Raw genomic sequence first — 22,095 nt, 5'->3', positions numbered from 1 at the left:
GGTGAAGCGAGAGGGTATATGTCGCGTTCAAAACAACTAACTTTCCGAGTTCCCATGGTCGGAAAGTCGGAATTCTGGAAAGAGGCCTGAGTTGAATTCCGAGTTGAAGGACCATTCAAAACTATTTTACCTTGTCGGACCTCATTTTTTCCCCGAGTTCATAGTGTCTTAAACGCTCTGAAGTCTTTAATCCGAGATGTAGGCAGTTAACCCACTGTTCCCAGGCCGTCATTGTAAATAAGAATTTGTTCTTAACTGATTTACCTAGTTAAATAATAAAAACTCGGTCCACGAAAACGACACCACCAAGTGGGTATTTTTTGTATGGAGGTAATGAGTATCTAATTTGGTCAACACATTTCTTTGTTTGTTATTGCTAATTTGCTATTTGAGGCTTGTTCTTTGAGATCATCTTCGTCAGCTAACGTCACTTTTTGTAGATTTTGAAGCATTTATGTAAAACAACCACAAAGCACAGCTTCATAAAGGTCATGCTACTTTATTTAACTAGGCAAGTCAGTTAAGAGCAAATTCTTTATTTATACAATAACGGCTTACCCCGGACGACGCTGGGCCAATTGTGGGCCGCCCTATGGGACTCCCAATCACGACCGGTTGTGATACAGCCTGGATTTGAACCAGGGACTGGCGCCTCTTGCACAGAGATGCAGTGCCTCTTAGACCTCGGGAGCCCGAGTGATATTAACAGAGTGACCGCCACTCGGGAACTGACTGATATTATCTCCGATCAAAACGGGTCTCATAAACCTCTGTTAACACCTTATTTTCTGAGTTTATTCCAAAACCCTATTAATTTTGCCCATGAGAATGGCTGAAGGAAGTGGAGGTAAATAATTTCTGTTTTTTTTGCACTAAGCTGGTAAGCTCTGACAGTATACGTGTATGAGATTGTATGTAGGTCACTGTTTTTCCTTGTGTTATTTGCAGATGAATTATGTGGGACTGAATTTGCACTCAGTGGGCCCACTTCCCTCCACAATGGCAGCATCTTCTGCCTATCAAACCGAGCCATCCTCAGAAGCCGGGCCCTACAGCAGCACCAGGTAGGGTGATGCTCCCCACAGACAAACAAGCTGTCCTGATTTTATATATACTGAACAAAAATATAAATGCAACAATTTCATTTATTTTACTGAGTTACAGTTCATACAGTATGAGGAAATCAGTCAATTGAAATAAATGCATTATGCCTTAATCTATGCATTTTACATGACTGGGAATACAGATATGCATCTGTTGATCACATAAAAAAAAAAAAATGGGCCTCAGGATCTTGTCCTGGTATTTTTGTGCATTCAAATTGCCATCGATAAAATGCAATTGGGTTCGTTGTCCGTAGCTTATGCCTGCCCATACCATAACACCACTGCCACAATGGGGCACTCTGTTCACAACGTTGGCATCAGCAATCCGCTCGCCCGCACTACGCCATAAGGCAGGTTGAACGTACTGCCAAATTCTTTAAAATTATGTTGGGAGGTGGCTTATGGTAGAGAAATTAACAATACATTCTCTGGCAACCGCTCTGGTGGACATTACTGCAGTCAACACGCCAATTGCACACTCCCTCAACTTGAGGGCAATGTGTTGTGTGACACAACTGCACATTTTAGAGGGACCTTTTATTGTCCCCAGCACAAAGCGTAATGATCATGCTGTTTAATCAGCTTCTTGATATGCAACACCTGTCAGGTGGATGGATTATCTTTGTAAAGGAGAAACGCTCACTAACAGGGATGTAAACAAACCTGTGCACAATTTGAGAGAAATAAGTTTTTTGTGCGTTTGGACAATTTCTGGGATCTTTTATTTCAGCTCATGAAACATGGGACCAGCACTTTACATGTTGTGTTTATTTTTTTCAGTGTACATTCACATCAGCATCAACGGAGTAACTACATTATACTGCCCTTATACCACAGCATTGTTGAGTACTAATTTCTGATTGGCTAGAAGGGCATTCTAGAATGGTCATTAAAACCAGATAACGGGACAGTTGGAAAAGATATTGGGACACATTTCAATCATGACCCAATATGCCACATTGACATGCAGACATTGACAGCCATTTCTTGTCATGTTGCTCATAAAGGTTTTGGGATTAGGCAGCAACCAAGTTGACTAGTATTCAGTTATGTAGTGTTGCATTGTTCTTTGCATGCAATGTTGAAGAGAATCTTTTCAAACCTTTGTAGTGTATCATAAATAATCATGTTCTGTATGTGACTTACCACAGCCTAATCAAAGACGAGTGTGAGTCCGAGGAACCAAGCAAGAAACTCAAGGTTGATCACAAGCACGGTGCCAGTGAGAGCCACCAAAAAGTAGACTTCTGGTGTAAGTGTCGTCATATTTTTCCAACAATTCTCACGTTGAACATTGATGTATACTCCCATCAAAAACGGATCCATAGGGTAATAATTGTAATGAGATAAAGCCATTTGAATTCAATCACTTTTTGACAGCACCCCTTTTGATTTGAATGAAACCTTCCATACATATTTTGCCTATTGCAGAAGTTCACAGAAAGTGACTTTTTGGACCTGAATGCCAAAACCTTCAAGAGATAAAGATGCTCAAATTTGACCCATTTTGCATACCCCACCATATCATGAGAGATCTATGTCTTCATCACTGGAAAAGATAAACGCTTGAGGTTGATATATTTAAAAATTTACAATCGAAATGTCAACTTTCAAATGCTCATTGTGAGAGAATCTGTCGCACACCCGAAAGTGCAGGAGATAAAAAGTAACACCGAAATTAAAAGGAATCTCCTCACACTCAGGATCAATGCACAATTTTCTATTTATTTTGGCTGTTTTCTGGCAGCGTCATGAAATAATTCCCGCAAAATACCAGTCTCAGCGTCAACAGTGAAGAGGCGACTTCGGGATACTGGCCTTCTAGGCAGAGTTCCCCTGTCCAGTGCCTGTTCTTTTGCCCATCTTAATATTTTATTTTTCTTGGCCAGTCTGAGATATGGCTTTTTCTTTGCAACTCTGCCTAGAAGGCCAGCATCCCAGAGTTGCCTCTTCACTGTTGACGTTGAGACTGGTGTTTTGCGGGTACTATTTAATGAAGCTGCCAATTGAGGACTTGTGAGGAGTCGGTTTCTCGAAGTAGACACTCTAATGCACTTGTCCTCTTGCTCAGTTGTGGAAAAAGTTTGGAACCACCAAGACTCTTCCTAGAGCTGGCCGCCCGGCCAAACTGAACAATTGGGGGAGAAGGGCCTTGGTCAGGGAGGTGACCAAGAACCCGATGGTTACTCTGACAGAGCTCCAGAGTTCCTGTGTGGAGATGGGAGATCCTTCCAGAAGGGTAACCATCTCTGCAGCACTCCACCAATCAGGCCTTTATGGTAGAGTGGCCAGAGGGAAGGCACATGACAGCCCGCTTGGAGTTTGCCAAAAGGCACATAAACACTCTCAGACCATGAGAAACAAGATTCTCTAGTCTGATGAAACCAATATTGACCTCTTTGGCCTGAATCACGTCTGGAGGAAACCTGGCAATATTCTTACGCTGGGCGTCTTGTGATGACATGCATTATCTGAATTAGGTCCACAGAATTATACCTACGGAGGAGCAGCTTCTATGGAACTTTGAATGTCTTTGAACTTCAGAGTTGGCTTAACTTTGGGCCAAAGAAACTAGCTAACAAGCTTGTCTGTACAGAGCAGCACCAGATTTAAATACACGTCTTACCTTTTTTGTAGTTAATAAATCCAATGTGAAATGTGATAACTGTAGTATCCCTAACTAGCATTGAACAAGTGAGTCCATTCTTCTCTAATTAAAAAAATCTCCCTATCTTCTGAATTACGCTTGTAACGTCAGTAGGCTACAGGTATGCTTTGGTGGGGGAGGGGCAGGTGGCCTGAACACACACACTGACAAAGATTTTCAGCTGGCAGTTAAACACTGGAAAAAGTTTCTGATTGACAGGGGGGGGGTTTGTATAGGCGCTTTGTGTTTTTTTTTTGTGGGACTGGGAAACCGGAATGTAAAAGAGCGTTATTAAACGCATCCCATGCTTTTACAATAACGGTTCTGTTCCGGAACAGGGGAGATCCTTTTCGTTCCCAGTTTTGATTCTATGTGGTCTTTCAAATAAAAGGAATGCTGTCAAAAAGTGATTGAATTCAAATGATTTTCCCAATGTCCACTTTTTTTTCAGTCTGTGAGGAGTGCAAAGAGTATTTCTTGGAGGAATGCCCAAACCACGGTCCTCCGGTCTTTGTGCCAGACACACCAGTGGCACTGGGGGTGCCCAACCGGGCTTCCCTCACAGTGCCCTCGGGAATAGAGCTCGTCCGGGAGGAGGAGGAGGTGGATGTGTGCTGCATAGATGCGGGCATCCCCAAGGGGGCGCTCTTTGGCCCGTATCAAGGGGAGTTGGTGTCTAAGGACTATTCCTCAGGGTTTTTCTCTTGGATGGTGAGTCGAGCAACATCCCCACTGTGGTGCAAGGACTTTTCCTGGAAGTCATCCAGTAACTTTTACAAAATAAGCATTTTAATTAACTATTAATAAATATGTATTTCATTATTTGTCAATGTTTTTAAGCATTTATAGTAGCTTATTCATTTCATTAATGTTTATTCATGAAAGTTATTATAAAAATGTTACCAGTGGTCCTAACCCAACTTTACATGTTAGACATTTTGTAGCCACATATTTCAGTGTGATAAAGGCTTAAACATGTCAGGGATCTTATCTTTCTCCAGAGAATGTATCTCATCCTTTTGCTCTCATCTATTCTAAAGCATCAACCACACCATTTCATCCTTACTCTCTTAGATCGTTGATGAGAACAACACATACAAATCCATTGATGGCAGTGATGAAACTAAAGCCAACTGGATGAGGTAGGATTTACATGTTGATCATACATAAACCTCTCAGTTTTTGAGATTAGAGTTGAATGGAAACAGAGGAACTTAAACAGCTGTGATACTTTGACATCAGTGATGAGTATTGAAGAAATGTGAGAGGACCGCGTATTTGAGGATTGTGAAAATCCGGTATAATTGAACTGCTTGACTGTATGTACATTGCTTAAAACATGTTGTATGCTGCAACCTATGTTGAATCAATGCCTTATGCAACTAAATGATATTTCTGGGGTTCTGTTGCCACCAGGTATATACGTAATTCGTCGGATGAGAATGAGAGGAACATGACTGCCTTCCAGCATGGAGAACATATATATTTCCGTGTGTGTCGGCAGTTGTCAGCAGGAGAGAAGCTCCGCGTGTGGTACAGCGATGACTACATGAGGCGGCTACACAGTGTCTCGCAGGACAGTATTGGCCACAACCTGGACACAGGTGAGACGTCCCCCTGAAATGTATTTACATTTGCTTCTCATATTGCTGCTCAAAATGACTGACTTTGTGAAAGAAATATCCATCAGTAGTAAAACTAGTTGTTATTCGTGTTCCATTGACTACTTTTGGAGCGATTATGACGGCCAGTGTGGATCGAGGTAGATTTAAAATTCAAACAACACTACTGCACAATATTTTTGGACTTTTTAAAATTTCTTTTTGAATCTTGGATGGACGCAAAACCTGTCTCGGTCAGTACACTGATTTTATCCGATGCTCAGTTCTTCGAGCCATTGAATACGTTTTTCTTAAACTACAAAACATGAAATGTTTGTCATAAATTTCCTTGAATAAACTCTCAATTTAATTCCAAGCTCAAATGAAGGACAGTTATTATCCATACTCCTTGAGCATCCTGGGATGAAATAACTCCACCACGTGATGGTGCGATTGACTCCTTCATGCCGACCAAACCGGCTCCACACGTGCAGCTGCCATCGTATGCATGTTGACTTTGTCTATCCCCACCAGACTCTTTCATGACACGCAGGTTAAAATACCTGAACCAACTGTACATTTGGGGACAGGTCAAAACACACATGAAACATTCATGGAAATGTAGCTAGCTTGCTGTTGCTTGCTCATTTGTCCTGGGAGATGAAGATCGGCTGTTATTTTACCTGAAATTCAAATGGTCCTTGTAAAAAAAAATATATATATATTTTGTTGAATTTTGACCCATTTTGAGTCACACAAAATTGTGTGTTCTCTACTCTTGACAGTTAATCCACGGATAACTAACTAGGTTTCCCCTTTTTTTTCTTTGATTAATCTCTAATTCATCTTACTTCTTCTGTGGATTTTGTATTGCGGTTGGCAACCAAGGTGCATTACCGCCACCAACTTTCAATCACCAACGTGTGTATTATGGTCTTTCTATTAATGAAGGGGCCAATGTGTGACATCAGGGTAAACATTTCAAAATGATTAGCTATACATTTTAAATATAATTTTCTTGCAGCTTCACGTGTAGTTACAGGAATATATTTCTAGGTAGCCACAATGAGACCATAACTCTACGTAGCAACAACAAAACATTTACATGTCATTCAAAATGTCACAAGGAACATGGACACCATGTTTCTTTGTCATGCCTTGTTGCCAGTTATTTTTGTGCTTTAGTCAACGTCTCTATCATTTTATAACCATGCTAAACATTCCCGAAGAATGAAAAAGATAAACAGCAGCATTTCTATGTTATAATAATATAATACAAATTATTTTGTTGGAAAAACCCATTATAGACAATAAAAATAATCATTATAATCAGTAAACTCTTCAGGCATTGCGTGTGTGAGTCTGTGTCTGAAAACTAGCCTTAATTCTTGCTTCCTCTGTCCTTGTTTCTTCCACTCCTTGCCTTTCCTTGAAAGTGCATTGTAGCCTGAGTGGAAGAACCTTCACTCCTCTCCCACAATGTTCTTCGAGAGGAAGGTGAAGAATGGGGAAACAAAGGGGAGAATTTCAATTGAGATTCAACAAAGGACAGAGGAAGCAAGTATTTGACTGCTATTAAAGCCCCCATGAAGTCTTTGTCAATTTATTTAATCATCACTGTATGTCTAATAAATCACTGTTTATTTAATGAAAATAACTTTAAAAAAATATATTTATCATTTATTTTCGTGAGCCACCTCCTGCTCTTGAAATGCCCAGTCTGATCGTATAGGCGTTAGGAAACAAATGTGAATATATTTACATACACAGCCATGATTGGCTGATACGATTGTCTAGAGCCCACCCCCTTACCCAGATGAACAGGCATTGGTCTATTATCAGTTCACATTGTGATGTCATGATGTGGGCCAAAAGTTCCATCCCACCTGAACATGGTGAAATTTCTGGCATTTTTTTCAACTTACACAAAAAGTGCATTATCATAATTTTTACAATCAGAGGGTTATTTCGACCTCATAGTAGGGCCGGGACAATACCAGTTTTGCGATACTCGTTAGCATCGTGGCAACAAAACAAAACACTTAGTGGATTTAACTTCTTTAGGAAAACAGCCTTAATATTGGAAACATGTTGTCATTCAGTCACACATTTATTTTCCAAGCTATAGCACACTATTTTACATACAGCAGGTTTTTAGAGGACCAAAGTGTTTAGTCTGCTTCGTGTTTTCATTTTTGCCATGGAAAAAAATATTGTGATACTGATATCATCCTGGCCCTATCGCATAGCGTGTGTGTGGAAATATTATTACAATTTTAAAAAAGCTACATCAAGTTATTTAACTGCACTGTCCCTTCAACATTTTAGACCGTGCCAGGCTGACTGACTGCGCTGCCATAATACCCATACCCTGTCTAGAAGTGGTAGGCCCCTACTGGCCATAGTCTAGACACTTGTGGAGATCTGAGAGGGATTGATGGGTGGTAACATGGGGAGAGCTCCACCTTACACCTGTCCAATCCTCAGATCTCCACAAGTGTCTAGGGGTAGGGGGTTGCTTCTGGCAGGACCCCACAACCCTCCAGTGGATCTACTGCATTGGTTGGATGTTTAATTCCATTGATATACACACATGGATTTTGACATCTGAACGGCCGCTCAACAAGGAAGAAGCCACTGCTCCAAAACCGCCATTAAAAAAATGCCAGACTACGGTTTGCAACTGCACATGTGGGCAAAGATCGTACTTTTTGGAGAAATGTCCTCTGGTCTGATGAAACAAAAATATAACTGTTTGGCCGTAATGACCATTGTTATGTTTGGAGGAAAAAGGGGGAGGCTTTCAAGCCCGAAGAACACCATCCCAACTGAACCACAACATCATGTTGTGGGGGTGATTTGCTACAGGAGGGACTGTTGTATTAAACAAAATAGATGGCATCATGAGGAAGAACAATTATGTGGATATATTGAAGCAACATGTCAAGACATCAGTCGGGAAGTTACAACTTGGTCGCAAATGGGTCTTCCAAATGGACAATGCATACTTCCAAAGTTGTGGCAAAATGGCTTAAGGACAACAAAGTCAAGGTATTGGAGTGGCCATCACAAAGCCTTGACCTCAACCCTATAGAAAATTTGTGGGCGAGCAAGGATGCCTACAAACCTGACTCAGTTACACCAGCTCTGTCAGGAGGAATGGGCCAAAATTCACCCAACTTATTGTGGGAAGCTTGTGGAAGGCTACCCGACACGTTTGACCCAAGTTAAAACAATTTAAAGGCAATGCTACCAAATACTAATTGAGTGTATGTAAACTTCTGACCCACTGGAAATGTGTTGAAATACATCCTTCTCTCTACTATTAGTTTGACATTTCACATTCTTAAAATAAAGTGGTGATCTTAACTGACCTAAAACAGGGAATTTTTACTCTGATTAAATGTCAGGAATTGTGAAAAACTGAGTTTAAATGTATTTGGCTAAGGTGTATGTTAACTTCCAACTTCAACTCTATATGAGATGAGTAATGCAAAATATGTAAACATTATTAAAGTGACTAGTATTCCATTTATTAAAGTGGTCAGTGATTTTAAAGTATATGTATATAGGCAGCAGCCTCTAATGTGCTAGTGATGGCTATATAACAGTCTGATGGCCTTGAGATAGAAGTTGTTTTTCAGTCTTTCGGTCCCATCTTTGATGCACCTGTACTGACCTCGAGTGCTTGTTGTCCTTGATTATTTTTTTGGCCTTCCTGTGACATTGGGTGCTGTAGATGTCCTGGAGGGCAGGTAGTTTGCCCCCAGTGATGCATTGGGCAGACCGCACCTCTAGACTCGGTGCAGTTTCCGTACCAGGCGATGATACAGCCTGACAGGATTTTCTCAATTATGCATCTGTAAAAGATTTTGAGGGTTTTAGGTGCCAAGCCAAATTTCTTCAGTGCTGTTACTGTGAAGTGGAAACATCAAGTTGCCACAACGGCTCAGCTGCGAAGTGGTAGGCCACAGAAGCTCACAGAACGGGACCGCCGAGTGCTGAAGCTCGTAAAAAGCATCTGTCCTCTTTTGCAACACTCACTACCGAGTTCCAAACTGCCTCTGGAAGCTATGTCTGCACAAGAACTGTTCGTTGGGAGCTTCATAAAATGGGTTTCCATGACCAAGCAGCCGAACACAAGCCTTAGATCACCGCGCGAATGCCAAACGTCAGCTGGAGTGGTGTAAAGCTCGCCGCCATTAGACTCTGGAGCAGTAGAAATGTGTTCTCTGGAGTGACGAATCACGCTTCACCATCTGGCCGACGGGCAATCTGGGTTTGGCGGATGCCAGGAGAACGCTACCTGCCCGAATGCATAGTGCCAACTGTAAAGTTCGGTGGAGGAGGAATAATTGTTTGGGGCTGTTTTTCATAGTTTGGGCTAGGCCCCTTAGTTCCACTAGACTAGACGATTCTGTGCTTCGAACTTTGTGGCAACAGTTTGGGGAAGACTCTTTCCTGTTTCAGCATGACAATGCCCCCGTACACAAAGCGAGGCCCATACAGAAATGGTTTGTTGAGAGTGGTGTGGATGAACTTGACTTGCCTGCACAGAGCCCTGACCTCAACCCCATCAAACACCTTTGGGATGAATTGGAACGCCGACTGCGATCCAGGCTTAATCGCCCAACATCACTAATGCTCTTGTGGCTGAATCAAAGCAAGTCCCCACAGCAATGTTCCAACATCTAGTGGAAAGCCTTCCCAGAAGAGTGGAGGCTGTTATAGTAGCAAAGGGGGGACCAACTCTATATTAATGTCCATGATTATGGAATGTGTGTCCACATACTTTTGGTCATGTAGTGTATCAGTCAGCTAACCATTTACAGCAACCACAGTTCATTAAGTCATTGCACAATAAATCATAATCAGAAATTAAATAATATTTGTACTTTGGCTATTAAATTGCGTGCAGTTTCACACCAGTTCTTTCACTTGACTGTCATTCAGAAAATCCTTTCCTGAATCGGCTGTTGCGCGATAATTTCCCCACATAACTAAACAACTCACCACACAACATCAAATGCACACCCAACAACTATTATGCTTAAATTATTGAAGAACCCCATTAATGACCGTATACATTTTGGTTTGATTCATCTTGTTAAAGTTACTCTTTCTGTTTTAGAAGCATTTGATTTTGCAATCCAGACATTATTTTGGATATGTGTGCCCACAAACTGTTTTCACACCGTAACATGGAACTACGAAATGTTACAGTGCACTTCCGAGATCGCCATGCAAAAGAGATCGACAGCAATATCCAGGACCTTTTACAGGATCAAGTTCAACGTGTAATTTAATTGTCAAATGCTTAGTAGTGTTTTATGTCACATGATTTGTGAAAACTCTAAGCATGAGAAAGGGTTTAAACATGACTTTGTAACAGCTCCAAACAGTTGTCGACTACAAGAAATGCGCACTGGTACCCGAGTTTATAGAAAGACCTATATGCTCGTAGACAACCACAGAATAGATGGGAGAGACACGACTTGCAACGCATCAAGCGTCTAAAATAGAACCAAGTTCTAGTTTTAGTGCCTGGCTACGCAGACACAAGTTGACGCGCGTGAGCAGTTTGGATGAAATGATTGAATAACATGTATGTGTTCTTTTATTTTGCACCGCTCGTGCATGCTCTGTGGCCGGTTTGGACAGCATGCTAGACTTTTACATCCAGAGCTCAAATTGAGGGGGTGTGCCCTACATCCATGACAATATGTGAACAATCACCACTGGTTTCCTTCTGTACTCCAACAACCTGTATTTTAAAAATAATGGATGAGAGCAACAACAAAAAATCACCAATGAGTAAACACTATCTCCATTGGGAAAGCGTCTGCTATTTGACAAAACAGGTCTCTGATAATCTGGCATTGGGGATTAGGTCTACTCTAGCCAGTTGGTGCACCGTTGACCCACTTATGCTATATGAGTAGCTACGTCCTATATCCAGATCCAAGCCTATGGTCTTAGTATTTGAATCTGATTATGAAAATTTGCCTGGGATGGCAAAAACGTGGCAACATCATGTCGTGTATGTCTGATGAAATGAAAAGCGACGTCATCGGGATCATTTCAGTTGACATTTTATTCATATCTCCTTTGACCTTCGGCATTTCGAAAACAATCTCAATAGGGCTGAAACTTCCATTCTGTTGTTTAAACCGTTGCCATTTTTAACCAGCAACAATACTCTCCAAGAGGAAAAACGTTCCGGATCATTTACCTGCATAGGTTCTGCAGGTAAGCAAAGTAGGTTCTCGTTTTCTTATGCTGTTACGTTTATTTATAGGATAGAGAATTAGTCATTGTCTTTATCTGAGGTTACTTTCTTTTCATTCTGCTTGGTATTTTGTATGTTATCACATCCATTGTCATAGTACTAGTAGTTGGCAATATTATACACCGGTGTACTTCTACACAGCTAACTCTGCACTGTTGTGTTCCAGGCCTGTTGACTGTTGGGAAATCCGAGGCCCGGGAGGAGACCAAAGGACCTGTGCTCAGGTCGGCTCTGCATGGCAGGTGCAGCCTCAGCAAGCACACCAGCGAGGAGGGGGACGGCCAACCACAGGCCAAGAAGAAAAAGATCGACCTCATCTTTAAAGATGTCCTGGAAGCCTCTCTGGAGGCCTCCAAGAGCCAGGAAAACCCCCTGAACAGCACCTTCTCCATGAGGCGGACCAGAGCTCAGCGCGTCACGCTCACTTCCCAGAGAGGGGAGTCCTATCTGGCCCAGGAGGAATGCAAAGTGACTGGTCTGGGTCTCTACCCATCAGAGCACCTAGAGGGGGGCTTTAATGTTCGGTGTCTGAAGATGGAGGATTCCGAAGATGACCCTGGTCAGATTCATGAGGAGCCTTCTACCTCGTTCTGCCCCAACTGTGTGAAGCTGAAGAGGAGGATTCGGGAGCTGGAGGCAGAGGTGATTCGTCTGAGGGGAGGAAACCAGGTGGAGGTACCACCCCACCCTGAGCTGGCACCAATAGATGAGCTCCAAGGTAGGTCACAGAGAGAAACCGAGCAGTGTGGCGAGGGTTATTTGGTGAGATTATTACTCTGCTTCTTAGCACAGAATTTCAGATGTGACATTTTCTTCACATTTAATATTCACCTTCAATTAAGATTTGAGTTCCCCATATCACAATCTTCATCATTATCAGTAGAAAAGCATGTTTTATTATTTTGGTTAGACTAAAACTGGATTTAAAACCCCCAAATAGTTCAATTACCATTGAATTACCACACAACAGGGTTTATGAGAAACTAAGTGTGTGAAATATGTCAGTGATTTCCTGCTTTTGATTTTGCAGTGGTTGAATGTTTATTTTTTGTATATTCCATTGGATTTCAAATAAAAATCTGTTTGCACGTTTTGTCTTTTTACTTTGTCTCAAATTAAAATCACATTAAATGAATTAAAAACTGATGTGTTCATTTCCGTGGTTAGCATTACCATGCGTCATTGGTATTTTATAGTTTTAAAAGAAATGATTCATTTCTAGACACATTTTGGAAATGTTTTGATATACTGTGGATTTGGTGTAATATTAATTTGATCAAATACCCTTAATAGGATGAAAAGCTTCATTCTTTTCCTTAGGTGTTGAATGAAAAGACATTGGTCTACTCAGATACAGTATAGATAGCATTGCTGAGGTTGTCTTTTATGGTATTAATGTTGTATCCTATTCTTTTCAGCAGCTGAGGCCATGACCCCTATTCCCGTGGTGCTGGATGAGGATGATCAGGATGTGGACTCTGCAGATGAGTCCATCACTGCTGACCTCATGGTGGCTGCTGAAGACTCCTCCAAGCTGTTGGCTGGGCCTGGCCGACGTATACGCCGCTTCAAGCAGGAATGGCTCAAGAAGTTCTGGTTCCTGCGTTACTCGCCAACACTCAACGAGATGTGGTGTCATGTCTGCCGCCAGTATACCGTCCAGTCCTCACGCACCTCCGCCTTCATCATCGGCTCCAAGCAGTTCAAGATCCACACTATCAAGCTGCACAGCCAAAGCAACCTGCACAAAAAGTGCCTGCAGCTATACAAGCTTCGGATGCACCCGGAGAAGACCGAGGAGATGTGTCGTAACATGATGCTGCTGTTCAATGCTGCTTACCACCTGGCACTGGAGGGCCGACCCTTCTCAGACCTGCGAGCGCTGGCTGAGTTGCTCAAGAAGTGCGAGCTCAAGGTGGTCGACCAGTACATGAACGAAGGTGACTGCCAGATCCTCATCCACCATATCGCCAGGGCACTTAAGGAAGACCTGGCGGAGAGGATACGCCTGTCGCCCTTCCTCAGTGTCATCATGGATGGGCAAAACGATGACTTGCTGTCAGACACCGTTGCCGTCTATGTGCAGTTTACCACCAGCGAAGGACCCCCTGCCACAGAGTTCCTCTCCCTACAGAGGCTAAGTGTTGGCAGTGTGGATGGCTACCTCCAGGCCATTGATCGGGCCTTTGCTGTGCTTGGTCTGAAGCTTCAGGACATGCTGGTGGCCGGGCTGGGGGTCGATGGCTCCAACATCTCCTCTAGTTTGAGAGCAAATCTGTACATTGCAGTACGGAAGAAGCTCCCCTGGATCCTCTGCTTGCCGGTCATGATCCATCGTCCTCACCTGGAGGTGCTGGATGCCATCAGTGGGAAGGAGCTGTCCTGCTTGGAGGACCTTGAAAACAACCTGAAGCAGCTGCTGAGCTTCTACCGGTACTCCCCTCGCATGATGGCCGAGCTCAGGTCTACCGCCCCCACGCTGTCTGAGGAGACAGAGTTCCTGGGAGATATACGAGCCGTCAGCTGGATTATAGGAGAGCCAAACGTCCTGAATGCCCTTATCAAAGATTACCTGGAGGTGGTGGCACACCTCAAGGACATCAGTGGCCAAACGCAGAGGGCAGATGCAGCTGCCATCGCCTTGACCCTGCTTCAATTCCTCATGGATTACCAGTCTGTCAAGCTAATATACTTTCTCCTGGATGTCATCGCTGTTCTTTCGCGTCTGGCCTTCATCTTTCAGGGAGACTACCTGCTGGTGTCTCAGGTAGACGCCAAGATTGAAGAGGCCATCCGTGAGATCGGTCAGCTGGTGGACTGCCCTGGGGAGTATCTGCAGGAGTTTGAGGAGAACTTTCGCGAAAGCTTCAATGGCGTAGACCTGAATAACTTGCGCGTCGCCGAGTCCAAGTTCCAATCCATCCGCGAAAAGATCTGCCAGAAGAGCCAGGGAATCTTGTCTCAGCGACTTGACATGCACAGCCGCACGGTGGTCAAGGCGTGCCGTGTGCTTGACCTCACCACCTGGCCACGCAACAGGGATGACCTACGAGCCTTTGGGGAGGAAGAGATCCTGCTCATTTTTGACCACCTTGAAGCGATCCCCTCGGCTGTCCGTGAGACGTCGCGGGACAGAACTGACGCTCGGGGCAGCCTGCTGGTGGAGTGGAGGGACCTCAAAGCCGACTACTACAGCATGAATGGCTTCAAGGAGGTGGTCAGTCAAATCTCCAGGCACAAGCAGCGCTTCCCTCTGCTTAACCGCATACTCCAAGTTGTCAGGGTCTTGCCCACTTCCACCACCTGCTGTGACAAAGGCCGTGGGTCCCTGCAGAAAGTGCGCAAGAACAACCGCTCTAGGCTGACGCTGGACCAGATGAATGACCTACTGACCCTTGCAGTCAACGGGCCGCCAATAGCGAACTTCGATGGCAAGCGACCATTGGACAGCTGGTTTGAGGAGAAGTCTGGCAACAGCTATTCACTCTCAGCCGAAATGCTGAATAGAATGTCGGCTAATGAACAAAAGTATGTTCTGCACAGCATGGATGTGAACACAGAGTTCTACCCTGATATTTGACTGATGAGAGCCATGGCTTTACTTCACTTTATTCCAAAAGCCATCCCGGGGGAGGGGTGATCTGGGCTATAATGTGATTGGCCATACAAGTGTGCAATGGCCCTGCTGCTAAAATGGCCTGATCAGCATCACTTTAGAAAATGGAAACCTAGCTAGTAGAATCTGTTGAGCACACATTTATGTCAAGCTCAGGAGGTAAAGTTGGTCTTAAAAGGCAAGACAGGAAACCTGACTTGGTGAAAACAATCAGTTTGTATGGGTGTTGAATTTAAGTATGTGTAACATATAGCACTTATGTAGAGCATGTGCTGATGATCACTGGTATCAACTCTGTTAGAAATGGCCATTATCATTTAGTGGGGCTTTTAAAATCTGCAGTCAACACCATTATTTGGAAAATGCCATAGGTTAATAGCTCAAGTATACGTTTTTTTGTAACAATGCAAATTATTTCTCTTTCAAACAAGTCTTTGATTTCTATACATTTACGGTTTATTTTAAAAGTAGTAAATGTTTGGTTCAAATGACATTTGTATGAAATTGTGCCATAACAGCATATTGCAAGGTGATAAAGTCTTGATAAAGTGAAAGTTCACAAATAACCAAGGTGCTATGCCACACATCGTCACAAGAGATTATATGGTTTGTTTAAGTGTTTTTTTTGTACAGGTATATACTGCTGTGGTGATTGATATTTCTTTTGTGGCTTTTATAGGTCTTAAAAGATTCCATCGGGGGGAATGTATTTTTTTTTTTAATTGCCTAAACAAATGTAGGTCAATTATTCATTATGAAGCAGGTAGTTTGGATGCTGATTGGATGAAAGGCGTGGTATATCAGACATTAAACTGGGAGGTTCAAGCCCTGAATGCTGATTGGCTGACAGCCGTGGTATGTCAGACCGTATACCACGGGTATGACAAATCATTTATTTTTACTGCTCTAATTACGTTGGTAGCCAGTTTATAATAGCAATAAGGCACGTCTGGGGTTTGTGGTATCTTGCCAAAATATACCACGGCTAAGGTCTGTGTCCAGGCACTCCTCGTTGCGTTGTGCGTAAGAACAGACCTTAGCCGTGGTATATTGGCCATATACCACACCCCCTCTGGCCTTATTGCTTAAATATACCACAGGTATGATGCAAAATTACTTGTTTACTGTTCTAATTATATTGGTAACAAGTTTATAATAGTATTAAGGCACCTTGGGTATGTGGTATATTGACCATACACCACACCTCTGGCCTTATTGCTTAATATTAAATTATAATATTCGTTTTGCAAGGTGAAGCTTATATAGCCATAAATTAGCCAAAAGTTTTCAATATATTGTTTATACTTTACATTTCTTGCAGCATTTATTCTTGCATTTATTCTTAAGTATTTGTTTAGTAATACTTCTGCCAAATCATGTATGCAAGACAGAGTGCATTTGAAAAGTATTCAGTGTTGTTTTTTCTCATCAATCTACACACAATACCCATAATGACAAAGCAAAAACTGTTGTTTTTTTGTTATTTTTTTTTTGCAAATATATTAAATATAAGAAACTGAAATATCACATTTACATAAGTATTCAGACCCTTTACTTAGTACTTTGTTGCACCTTTACCAGCGATTACAGCCTTGATTCTTCTGGGTATGATGCTATAAGATTGGCACACCTGTATTTGGGGATCTTCTCTGCAGATCATTTCAAGCTTTATCCGGTTGGTTGGGGAGCGTCGCTGCGTAGCTATTTTCAGGTCTCTCCAGAAATGTTCGGTCAGGTTCAAGTCCAGGCTCTGGCTGGGACACTCAAGGACATTCAGAGACTTGTCCTGAAGCCACTCCTGCGTTGTCTTGGCTGTATGCTTAGGGTCGTTGTCCTGTTGGAAAGTGAACCTTCACCCTAGTCTGAGGTCCTGAACGCTCTGGAGCTGGTTTTTGTCAAGGATCTTTCTGTACTTCGCTCTGTTATTCTTTCCCTCGATCCTGACTAGTCTCCCAGTCCCTGCTGTTGAAAAACATCCACACAGCATGATGCTGCCACCACATGCTTCACCGTAGGGATGGTGCCAAGTTTCCTCCAGACTTAACCCTTGGCATTCAGGCCAAAGAGTTAAATCTTGGTTTCATATGGTCTGAGTCCTCTAGGTGCCTTTTGGCGATCTCCAAGCGGACTGTCATGTTCCTTTTACTAGGAGTGCCTTCTCTCTGGCCACTCTACCATAAAGGCTTGATTGGTGGAGTTCTGCAGAGATGGTTGTCCTTTTGGAAGGTTCTCCCATCTCCACAGCGGAACTCTGGAGCTCCGTCAGAGTGACCATCAGGTTCTTGGTCACCTCCCTGACCAAGGCCCTTCTCCTCCAATTGCTCAGTTTGGCCGGGCAGCCAGCTCTAGGAAGAGTCTTGGTGATTCAAAACTTCTTCCAGTTAAGAATGATGGAGGCTACTGTGTTCTTCAATGCTGCAGAAATGTTTTGGTACCCTTGTGCCTCGACGCAATCCTGTCCCATAGCTCTACAGACAATTCCTTCGACCTCATGGCTTGGGTTTTGCTCTGACCTGCACTGTCAACTGTGGGACCTTATATAGACAGGTGTGTGTGTGTGCCTTTCCAAATCATGTCCAATCAAATTTACCACAGGTCAGGGCCAATCAAGTTGTAGAAACATCTCAAGGATGATCAATGGAAACAGGATGCACCTGAGCTCAATTTCGAGTCTCATAGTAAAGGGTCTGAATACTTATGTATATAAGGTATTTCTGTTTTAATTTTTAATACATTTGCAAAAAAAGCTAGATGTGGAAAAGGGTACGGGTCTGAATACTTTCTGAATGCAATGTATGTCACTTGAATTTATTCACAACGAGTGCAATATGTATTATGACTTATGGCCAAATTCAACAACCATTTAGAGGGGGAAAAGTTATCCCCATCTTATTGTATAATTGACTTATAATGAATGACATTGCCAAGTTAAGTAGTGGACAGAAAGTTTTGCTAAAATGCATTTTAGCATATTATTTGTGGCTGCTACAGTTGTCATACATGCCAAAGTTTAGATTTCAGAAGGGTTTGTAAAACTGGAATGTGTTGACATGACAACTTTCTTTGCTTTGCTTTTTGAAAACACTTTTGAGATAGTATACTTCATCGGTTATCTGAAACTCAGATCATTTAGGTGGAGTGAAATGCATTTGAAAATCCTAGAAACCACTAAATTTGCACCTGTGTTGTATGAACTGTATGAGTAACTGTTAACTAAGGTTGATGGGATCATTTCTCTCATGTTGGTTCATGACTAAGACTTTGACTTTACTGTTCGAAATGTAATACTTTTATATTCACTATATAAAATTAATAAGTGGCCATGCATTAACATTTACTGTTCGAAATGTAATACTTTTATATTCACTATATAAAATTAATAAGTGGTCATGCATTAATAGGCAAAGAATCTTTTTGCTTGTATATTGAAAGTGAGTTATTTGAACTTAATTTTGGATATTATATTGAACCTTTGGTTGGTTTCAAAATATTGTTTTTAAATTGTCAACAATTAAATTACTGAAAGGCATATTTTAAAAAATTCAAAAATCTATTTAACCTTTATCCAGGCGAAATAATTAAGAACAAATTCTTATTTACAATGACGGCCTAGCATACCAGTCAGAGCCAGACTGCTTTAAGCCGTGATTTCACCTTTAAATTAATTACTGTAGTAATTTTAAGAGGTACGCACACTTGCTTGTTTGCATGGTTGTTGTACTGTATATGCACCATGATTGTAATCTTCAAATTATTACATGCCAATTTAAATAACATGCATTCTTCATATGTGGTATGTGTTTTGGGTGGATGTATAGACTTATTACCTCAATGAGGTATGCTATGAAGTGTCACAAAAACCATTTTGCTTTCATTACTGTTTACTTCATGTATGGACTCTTAACGATAGGCAGCTGTGTAATTCATGAGACAGGGCGTTGAGAGAGAAATTTAGTCAACAATCACTTCTTCACAACTGGAATCACAGCACCAAAAATATTTCCCACCCCAATGCAAATATTCAGAGGAATGCTTTTTTTGTGTTATCTTGGCCAATCATCTTTTTACTTAGCTTAGGTCGGGGTATGTAGTTTTCTTTGCTTATTCTATAAATGATTGTTTTGCACCTTATATGTTTATATTTCTGTGTACTTTATGTTAATGATTGTGAGTATGTCCACAGCAAATGTGCATGTTAATTCATGAGCCAAGACCAAGAAAAATGAGTTCTTGATCCTCGTGCTTCTAGATTTATACTGTCATCTATTTCAGATTTTCCAAACTGAGCTTGTACCAAAATTCTAATTCTAGATCTACATTTAGCCTACCATTTGATATATTGTAATATACACCATGTAACTTTAACAAATGTATGTATGCACAATGTTGTATGCAGCCAAATGAAAGTCAATCAGTTATACTGTGGTATTAGTGTATTATATATTTTTGAGGGGGGAAATTGCAACGATTCCTTTGAATGGTTGAAATGCCTGCACACTTATATCACTGTTTTTGAAAAGGGATAAATTAACAATACAAAACATTTACCTTTAATCGGTAACACTTCACATTTAGGTACCCTTTAAGGGAGTTGTAAAGGGTTTATACGTATAATGAACAAAAATATAAACGCAACATGTGAAGTGTTGCTCCCATGTTTTATGAGCTGAAATAAAAGATCCCAGAAATGTTCCATACGCCCAAAAGCTGATTTCTCTCAAATGTTGTGCACACATTTGTTTCCATCGCTGTTAGTGAGCATTTCTCTTTTGCCAAGGTAATCCATCCACCTGACAGGTGTGGCATATCAAGAAGCTGATGATCATTACACAGGTGTACCTTGTGCTGGACACCTTAAAAGGCCACTCTGAAATGTGCAGTTTTGTCACACAACACAATGCCATAGATGTCTCAAGTTTTGAGGGAACGTGCAATTGGCATGCTGACTGCAGGAATGTCCACCAAAGCTGCTGCCAGATAATTTAATGTTAATTTCTCTACCATAAGCCACCTCCAACGTTTGTTTTAAAGAATTTGTCAGTACGTCCAAACTGCCTCACAACCACAGACCACGTGTAACCACGCCAGCCAGGGGACTGGCTCCCCAGTGAGTGGGCCTATGACCTCCCAGGCCCACCCATGGCTGCACCCCTTCCCAGTCATGTGAAACCCATAGATTAGGGCCTAATGAATTTATTTAAATTGACTGATTTCCTTTTCTGAACTCAGTAAAATCATTAATTGTTGCATGTTGTGTTTTATATTTTTGTTCAGTATAGTTTAAAAACAATTCATTATTAATTAACATGTAGTTCATAAATCATTGATAAACATTTAAATCAGAAACATAGTGTATAAGACATCCAGATTGGAATAGTCATTTTGTTAAATAGTGTGATTATGCCTCCATTTCCATAGTGAGCACAGGGGCACGTGCCCTCTCAGATTTGTCCTTTTGAAAAATAAATACAAAAATATACATTTTGTTGTTTCTCTGTAAAACTTCTAGCCACCTAGCAATATCATGAAATTGGCTTTAGTTAGCCCAGATAGATTCCCAACCTCATAACTAGCTACCAAGAAGACATTTCAGGCTATCAGTGAAGTTCGAGTCGCTAGCTTGTCTAACTATCTTAGCTTGCATGCCTACTGGCAAGGTCGGTAGACTTTAGAAAAGCAAATATTTACTAAATGTACTGAATAAGACTTGCATTCCTTTCCATCTTTGCAGAGAAGCATATTTCTTCTTTTTTTTTTTTAAAGACATCAGTCAGATGCATACAGACTGTTCAAGATATATGTTTTTTAAAATGTATTACGTAGACTTAAACATAATGATTATGGCTCTAGATTGCAGGAGAAAGACCACTCCCCCAGCCATCCTCACATACTTTGTGCCCTCTTAGATGTATGTCTGAGGTGCATGATGCCGCTATACCATTATTAATAACCATAGTAGTTGATTACAGTGTGCAACTCCCATTAAAGGGTACTTAAATGTAAAATGTTACAAATTAATCTAAAAGGTTCAGTGGTACCTGTTTGGATGCATTTAACACTGGAAACATAAACCTGTCTGTGAACATGAGTATAACGTGTACATATATCCATATATTTTCATATGACATGTATACATGAAAATATGAAAATGTATAGACCCCCTGTAATTGACATTGTAAGAATATCTATATGGCGCAAATAATTGTTTAATAAAATATTTTCCATGGTATTTTAACTATTTGTTCATCATGAAGAAACTTACACTCGAAGCAAAGCTTTGTCTGGATAGTCAAGCGGTAACTAAGCTGTAATCAAGCGGTAACTAAGCTGAAGTAATGATTTATTTCTTAAGTCATTTTATAACTTATTTTTTATAGAGATTTCATTGTACAAACTAATGTTCTTGTCCTACATAAACCCAGCATCATGTAGAATAGTATACATGCCTTCAAGCAAGAGGCCAATCAAGTAGTCTTTGTTGAGGCCCATCAATAGCGATAAGTGGCTGGGCCAATTATTTTGTCGTCATAACGTCCACTTTGTCTCGAAAGAGTGCAGATGGCATGGCTTTCTTGCATGAGTTATTCTGTTCTGCAAGACTAACCATTTGTTACATTAATTGCATAAATCGAATACAATTACTTCAGTTCCCTTGGAAGAAAGTGTTCTCAATGCAATATTGTCAAAAGCACAAACTGATATCAATCACATTCAAATGCTTACACACGAGACCCATAGAGAGGTCATGAATTGGACTTATAGATATCTGTATACAGAACACAGATGGACACTGACATACAGTATGCCTTTTGTAAACACCAGCTGGGCGTACTGAA

The 22,095-nt window shown here is 41.4% G+C and overlaps 1 protein-coding gene and 1 long non-coding RNA gene across 7 annotated transcripts in view; both read left to right on the top strand.

Annotated features, from left to right (window-relative positions):
* The window catches only part of LOC127908187 (uncharacterized), a 204,259-nt gene extending 184,307 nt beyond the window's left edge, over nt 1–19,952 (top strand). The window contains exon 2 of the long non-coding RNA XR_008066239.1: nt 17,807–19,952. This is a non-coding gene — a long non-coding RNA (uncharacterized LOC127908187). The remainder of the gene's footprint in view (nt 1–17,806) is intronic.
* prdm11 (PR domain containing 11) overlaps nt 1–22,095 on the top strand; it is a 362,582-nt gene that overhangs the window by 811 nt on the left and 339,676 nt on the right. For 2 of the 6 annotated variants that reach the window (XR_008066236.1, XR_008066237.1), the window contains exons 2-8: nt 949–1,064; nt 2,258–2,358; nt 4,205–4,464; nt 4,828–4,895; nt 5,170–5,357; nt 11,810–12,361; nt 13,062–17,814. Coding sequence is in view for 4 of the 6 variants with exons in the window: in XM_035790518.2 (XP_035646411.1) it covers nt 949–1,064; nt 2,258–2,358; nt 4,205–4,464; nt 4,828–4,895; nt 5,170–5,357; nt 11,810–12,361; nt 13,062–15,223 (3,447 nt within the window). In the remaining 2 variants the exon portion in view is untranslated. Of the gene's footprint in view, nt 1–948; nt 1,065–2,257; nt 2,359–4,204; nt 4,465–4,827; nt 4,896–5,169; nt 5,358–11,809; nt 12,362–13,061; nt 19,953–22,095 lie in introns of those variants that run through there. The other 4 variants (XM_035790519.2, XM_035790518.2, XM_035790521.2 and 1 more) reach the window with 4 other exon arrangements.

This window comes from Oncorhynchus keta, chromosome 17 (assembly GCF_023373465.1).
Source record: "Oncorhynchus keta strain PuntledgeMale-10-30-2019 chromosome 17, Oket_V2, whole genome shotgun sequence".
Taxonomy (NCBI): Eukaryota; Metazoa; Chordata; class Actinopteri; order Salmoniformes; family Salmonidae; genus Oncorhynchus; species Oncorhynchus keta.
This window is presented reverse-complemented; position numbering and strand designations above follow the sequence as displayed.